The 6899-nt window shown below is 24.8% G+C and overlaps 3 protein-coding genes across 3 annotated transcripts; 2 read left to right on the top strand and 1 right to left on the bottom strand.

Annotated features, from left to right (window-relative positions):
* Positions 1–1220: 1220 nt before the first annotated feature.
* Positions 1221–1943, top strand: DICPUDRAFT_155005 (uncharacterized protein; the record flags this gene model as incomplete). The annotated part of the gene is made up of 2 exons (XM_003290435.1): positions 1221–1466; positions 1551–1943. The coding sequence occupies 2 exons, from the start codon at positions 1221–1223 to the stop codon at positions 1941–1943; spliced, it is 639 nt and encodes a 212-aa protein (XP_003290483.1).
* Positions 1944–2242: 299 nt separating this feature from the next.
* Positions 2243–2911, bottom strand: DICPUDRAFT_81210 (uncharacterized protein; the record flags this gene model as incomplete). Its single annotated transcript, XM_003290425.1, has 1 exon — positions 2243–2911. One exon carries the CDS (start codon positions 2909–2911, stop codon positions 2243–2245), a length of 669 nt encoding a protein of 222 aa, XP_003290473.1.
* A 746-nt stretch (positions 2912–3657) lies between these two features.
* DICPUDRAFT_155003 (uncharacterized protein) lies at positions 3658–6849 on the top strand (the record flags this gene model as incomplete). The annotated part of the gene is made up of 2 exons (XM_003290434.1): positions 3658–4231; positions 4316–6849. The coding sequence occupies 2 exons, from the start codon at positions 3658–3660 to the stop codon at positions 6847–6849; spliced, it is 3108 nt and encodes a 1035-aa protein (XP_003290482.1).
* Positions 6850–6899: the final 50 nt, after the last annotated feature.

Below are 6899 nucleotides of genomic sequence, written 5' to 3'. Positions count from 1 at the left end.
TCACTTTCCATAGCAAAAAAAAATATTTGGTTTGGTGTTTTATATATAGTTAAATATTTTATTTATTTTCCCAAATCACCAATCATCATGATTGGAAAAATATCTTTTTTTTTTTTTTTTAATTTTTTTTTTAATTTTTTAATTTTTTATTCCAGTTTTTTTTTTTTTTTAATATCCACACCATTATTTTCCATACACACTGTTTATCACTTCTGAGGTTTTTTGGTTAATCTGGATTTTGATTCGTATGAGTCGAGTGTTTTTTTCGCTCAATCAGATTTTGTATATGTCAACATTTAATTTAAGAGTTTTTTTTAATTTTTTTTAATTTTTTTTTAATTTTTTTTTTTTTAATTTGATAATATGTGCAAATTTATTGTTTTATGATATGAAAAGGTTACCAATAAAATAAAACATTTTATAAAATCTAACTTTTGATTGGAGGAGCTAAACTAATTTAGAAACCATTTGGTGCACTATAGCGCAAAAAAAAAAAAAAAAAATACCACATTCACATTTTTCATTTTTTTTTTTGAAAAGGGTTGTGTGTGAATTTATAATTCAAATATTTTTTTTTTATTTATTATTTTGGTTATTTGATTTTATTTGGTTTTATTTGATTTTATTTGATTATTTTAATCATTCACTATTTAATATATAAATATTTTTTCATATAATGTGGGTGAAAATAATTTCGTTGTTGTGATTGTATTTTCAAAAACGAATAAAAAAATATTTAATAAAAAAAAAATAAAAAAAAAATAAAATAAAAAAAATTTTATTTTTTTTAATTTATTTTTTTAAATAAAAATTTTAATTTTAAATTATTTAAAAATTAACAAGAAAAAATTTAATACAAAGAATCCAATAGAAGCACTACACACAAAATGAATCATAAACTTTAGTTTTCTTTTTAAACTTAATTAGTATTTATAAAAAGTTTTTCAATTTAAATACAATACTTAATAATAATAATATTTTTAAATAATAAATAATAAATAATAAATAATATTTTTAAATAAAAAATAAAAAATAAAACAAATAAATAATAAATAATATAAAAATTAAATTATAAAAAAATTAAATAAATAAAAAATATACAATATAATTATTTTTTATTTTTTATTTTTTTATTTAATTTTATATTTTTTTTTTTAAATTAAATAAAATAATAAATAATAGTAATTAATATAGAAAATAAATCAAATATAATTAGAAACATGTCATGTTTAATTATTGTAGATGTTCAGAATGATTTTATGGAAGGTGGATCATTAGAGGTAAAGAATGCATCAGAAATATTAAAACCAATAAATAGATTAAGAGATAGACATAATTTTGATATGGTTGTATTATCAAAAGATTTTCATCCACTTAAACATGTCTCATTTGCATCAACTCATGCAAATAAAAAACCATTTGATACAGTAAAAACTAAATCAAATTCTCCACAATTATTATTTCCTGTATGTATTTATTTTTAGTATAATATTAGTAATATTATAAAATAACAATTTATTAATTCAATTTTATTTTTTCAATTTTAATAGGATCATTGTGTACAAAATACATATGGTAGCGAGTTTAATAAAAAATTAAAAGTATTGGAGAGCGATACTATTATAACCAAAGGAATGAATGTCGACGTTGATAGTTATTCAGCATTTTTCGATAACGATAAGCTTTCAAAAACTCCATTGGATAATATATTAAAAAAGAACTCCATCAAGAACGTTTATGTTTGTGGATTAGCAACCGATTTTTGTGTATCTTATACATGCTTGGATGCAAAATCATTGGGTTTCAATACATTTTTCTTAAAGGATGCATCCAGAGGTATCTCAACCGAGTCTGTCGAAGCAGCTATCAAAAAAATGAAGGAAAGTAATATAAATATAATAGAAACTGAGGATTTAATTAGATCAACTTCAAAAAATTTGTAAATAATAATAATAATAATAATAATAACAATAATATAGATGTAAATAATAAACAGCAATAAATAATAGTGCTATAAAATACAATATATATGGAAATATATTGTTTTTTTTTTTTTAATGTTAGTACTAGAATCGAATAAAGAAAGTTTAAATAAAATATTTTTAGACATAAATATAATTTTTTTTTTTTTATTAAAGATTAATTTACATTTATTTACAATTTATTAATTATATGCTAAAGATTTATATAAAATAACATATTTTAACTTTTTAAATATATATATATATGCACGTATTATTATTTAGTTTTTATATACATCATTAAAATTATAAATTCTTTCTTTACGGGAGTAAATAACAAAATCTTTATATTTGAACATTTGAATACGGTGGCTTGGGATAACATCATATTCGAAATCTTTGAAACTAGCGCTAATTAAACCATCAAAACGATCTTCATATAAAATGCTAAAATCTTCTACTTTGCTACTGAATTCCCATTTGATTCTGTTATATACTTCTTCGCTGGATGGGAGTCTTTCTTTTTTAACATTTTCAGTTTCTCTCTTAAGGATCTCTTCTTTTTCGGATGAGCTTAGTTTTTGAGTTTTTTCAATCTCTGGTTTTTTATTTTTTAATTCTTGTTTTTGTTCGATTTCATCTAAAATTTGTTCAACTGATTTAATTTGATTTGATGAGGATGGTGATGGGGTTGGTGATACTTTTGTGGTGTTGGCTGCTGGTTTAGTGGCATTGGTGTTAATATTGCTGGTTTTCTTTGATGATCCACTTGATCCAGACATTCTACCACCGCCATTAATACCCCATTCTAATTTATCTTGTTGCTCTAAAGAGTATTCAATTTCATTTTCATAATCGCTATAATCTTCATCAGAGTAATCATCATAAGAATCTTGGGTGTTTTGGTTTGAATAGGTTGGGTAGCTAAAGTGAATTTGAGTTGATGCCATGGTTATTATTATATGTATTTACAATTATTAAAATGAATTTATATGTTTTGTGTGTTTTGTGTGGGGAGGTAAAAAATAATTAAAAAAATTATTTTATAGTTATATTATTATTATTTACTATTATTTAGTTTTTTAGTTTAATGAAATAAAATATAAAAAACTTTAAAATTTATAGTTTTTAAATTTTAAACAAAAATTAATTATTTTTCATTTTCTTTCTTTTTTCATAAAATTTTTTTTAAAAATCTCAAAAAAATAACAATTTTTTCATCGAATTTTATAAAAAAATTCTCATAAAAAAAAGTTAAATTAAATTTAAATAATTAACTAACATTTAAAGTTAATTTAAAAATCTATTTAATTTAATTAAAATTAAATATTATTAAAGGATAGTTTTAAGAAATTGATCAAATTTGTTTTAAAAGTTTTTTTTTATTTTTTTATTTTTTTATTTTTTTTTTTTCAAAAAAACAATTAAATATTATTTTTATATTGTTTATATATAAATAATGATATATAATGAAATAACTATTATTCTTATTTATAAATAAGAAATTAACTATTATTTTAAATTTTTTATTTTTTTTTTCATTTTATGAAAAAAAATTTTTTCTCGGTTTTTCATAAAATTTATTTATTTTTTAATTTTTTTATTTTTTTTCAAAAATTTTCAAAATTAAATATTATTTATAAATAATAGTTTTATTTATTTAATATTATTTTTTTTTAATAATAATATATTAATAATGCAATCAAATAAATGTTTTTATAGAGTAACAAAAAAAGGAACAGTTATTAAAGTTGTAAATGAAATATATTTAAGAGATGATATACCATGTGGACATGATTCATGTGTAGAATGTAAAAAGAAATTGGAAAAGAGAACTACTGTAGAGGATAGAGTTTTATTATCAAATGAAATTAGTTCATTAAATGGTACCAAGGTATTAGTATTGGATACTAATGTAATATTACACCAAATCGATTTATTAGAAGATCCAACTATTAAAGATGTTGTTATTTTATCAACAGTTTTGGATGAGGTAAAGAATCAAAATCGTTCTATTTCCAATCGTATAAGAGATATCGTTAAAGATGCAGATAGACGTTTCTACGTTTATTCCAATGAATATAGCAAATTTACATCCATCCAAAGAGAGACTGGTGAAACTCCAAATGATAGAAATGATAGAGCCATTCGAAGTGCAGCTGAATGGTACAGATCACATTTACATAGATACAATATTAAAGTTTTATTAATTACAAATGATAAAGATAATTTAAAGAAAGCCAAAGCATTGGGTTTGGATTGTCAAACTAGTAAGTTGTTAATTTTAATGTTAATTTATTAAAGCTAAATAATAATCAGTTAGAAATTAACATTGTATTTTTAATTATGTTTAGTTCAAGATTTGGTATTCGAGTTATCAGATAAAAATCCATCATTAGTCGATAAATTATCAGATCCATCAGAAGATCATATCAAAGATACAGACGAGTCAAAGAAATTCCAATTTTTAGAACATAAACCATTATCAGTTTTAACAGAAGAGATTAAAAATGGTAAATTAGTTCAAGGTGTATTTAGAACCTCAATAACCAACTACAGAGAAGCAACAGTATCAGATCGTGCAAACGAAAGAGATATTTTAATTCAAGGTATCGATAATATTAATAGAGCAGTTGATGGAGATATTGTAGCAATAGAGTTATTCGAAGAAAGTAAATGGAATGCACCATCAACAATTATTATGTTGGAAAGTGAGGGTGTTGAGCAGGACGATGATTCAATCGCAAAGGATGCAATGGTAGCAAACAAAAAGCCAACTGGTAGAGTTGTTGGTATTATTAAACGTAATTGGAAGCCATATTGTGGTGCTGTAGAGTTTAAAGGTGATGGTTCAAATCAATCAACTGGTTTACACTTTTTATTTTTTATACCAGTAGATAAGCGTATACCAAAAATTCGTATCAAGAGTCGTCAAGTTAGCAATTTATTAGGAAGACGTATTGTGGTCGCAATCGATCAATGGGACAAGAATTCAAAATATCCATCAGGTCATTTCGTTAAAGATTTGGGTCCATTGGGAGACAAGGAAACTGAAAGTCAAGTATTACTCTTACAATTTGATATTCCACATCATCCATTTGGAGCCTCAGTAATGAAATGCTTACCTTCACCAGATATTATGGATCGTGTAACTCCTGCTGATATGGTTGGTCGTAAAGATTTAAGAAAAGAGTGCATATTTTCAGTTGATCCACCTGGATGTACAGATATTGATGATGCTCTTCATATCAAAGAACTTTCAAAAGGTGTTTTCGAAGTTGGTGTTCATATTGCTGATGTATCACATTTTGTTCAAGAAGGTACAGCAATCGATGAGGAAGCAGCAAGTCGTAGTACTTCAGTATATTTAGTAGATCGTAGAATTGATATGTTACCAGGTGAATTATCAGGCAACTTGTGTTCATTAATGTGTAATGTCGACCGTTATGCATTCTCTTGTATTTGGAAAATAACAGCCGATGGTGAAATCATTAATGTCGAATACACAAAGAGTATTATTCGTTCATGTGCATCATTAACCTACGAACAGGCTCAAATTAAAATTGATGACAAATCACAAAACGATCAAATCGCTACCAATTTACGTCACCTTAATAATTTAGCCAAAGTATTGCGTAAGCAACGTTTCGATAGAGGTGCTCTTATGTTGGCATCTCCTCAAGTAAAGTTTAAGACAGAGGAACACGGTGGTGATCCATCTGATGTAGAAATTTATCAACTTCGTGAAACCAATGCAATGATTGAAGAGTTTATGTTGTTAGCAAATATTTGGGTAGCTAAAAAGATTTACAAACATTTCCCAGGTTGTGCAATGCTCCGTCGTCATCCAACTCCAAAGAAATCTAGTTTTGAGCTTTTAACAAAGCTTATCGAAAATAAAGGTTTCACATTCTCAACCAACACAAGTAAAGAATTATCAGAGTCATTAGATTCATGCAATATCGAAGGTGACCCATACTTTAATACTCTATGTCGTATTATGACCACTCGTTGCATGTCACCAGCCGTTTATTTCTCTTCAGGTTCAGTACCATACGAAGAATTTAATCATTATGGTTTAGCTAGTGAAATTTATACTCATTTTACATCACCAATTCGTCGTTATCCAGATATTATTGTTCATCGTCTTTTAGCTACTGCCATTGGTGTATCATCAGTATCGCTAAATTTAGATAATAAAACCATTTCATCACTCACAGAGAATAACAATTTCCGTCATAAAATGGCCCAATATGCAGGTAGAGGTTCAACCCAACTTCACACATTAATCTTTTTCAAAGGTCGTAAATCAGTTGAGGATGCTTACATTATCCGTGTTAAAGCTAATGCTTTTGTAGTTTTGGTTCCTCGTTATGGTTTTGAAGGCACTGTTTATGTTTCAGATCCATCCAAAGCAAGCTCATTCAATTATAATCACGATGATCAAACACTCACCAATGGTGCATTAACCTTTAGAGTTTTCGATAAAGTAACCGTGGAAATTTATGTAGATGATTCAAAAGCTCACGATCAAAAATTAAGAATCAATTGTATTAATCCAAATATTAATTTTATTCCATCCGATGATTTTGACAGTAATAATTTGGATGATATATTAAACCAAAAAGATGAACAAAAAGATCTTAAAAAAGAGAATAAAAAAGAAATTAATAAACCAATTGAAAATAATATATCAACAACAGTAACCAAAAAATCCAATACTAAAAAAGAAAAAGATAATAACTCGATAGCAGGCAAGGAAGAAAAAGAAAAAGAAAAAGAAAAATCTAAAAAAGTTAGAAAGCAACCATCAAAAGAATCAAACGCAGCTCCATTAGAAACAACTGCAACAATCAAAAAGACAAATAAAAAAATAAAAACAAAATAAAAACTTATAATATTATTTTTTTTAATATTTAAAAAGTTATCTTAATAACA

This window comes from Dictyostelium purpureum (assembly GCF_000190715.1).
Source record: "Dictyostelium purpureum unplaced genomic scaffold DICPUscaffold_224, whole genome shotgun sequence".
NCBI classification, from domain to species: Eukaryota; Evosea; class Eumycetozoa; order Dictyosteliales; family Dictyosteliaceae; genus Dictyostelium; species Dictyostelium purpureum.
This window is presented reverse-complemented; position numbering and strand designations above follow the sequence as displayed.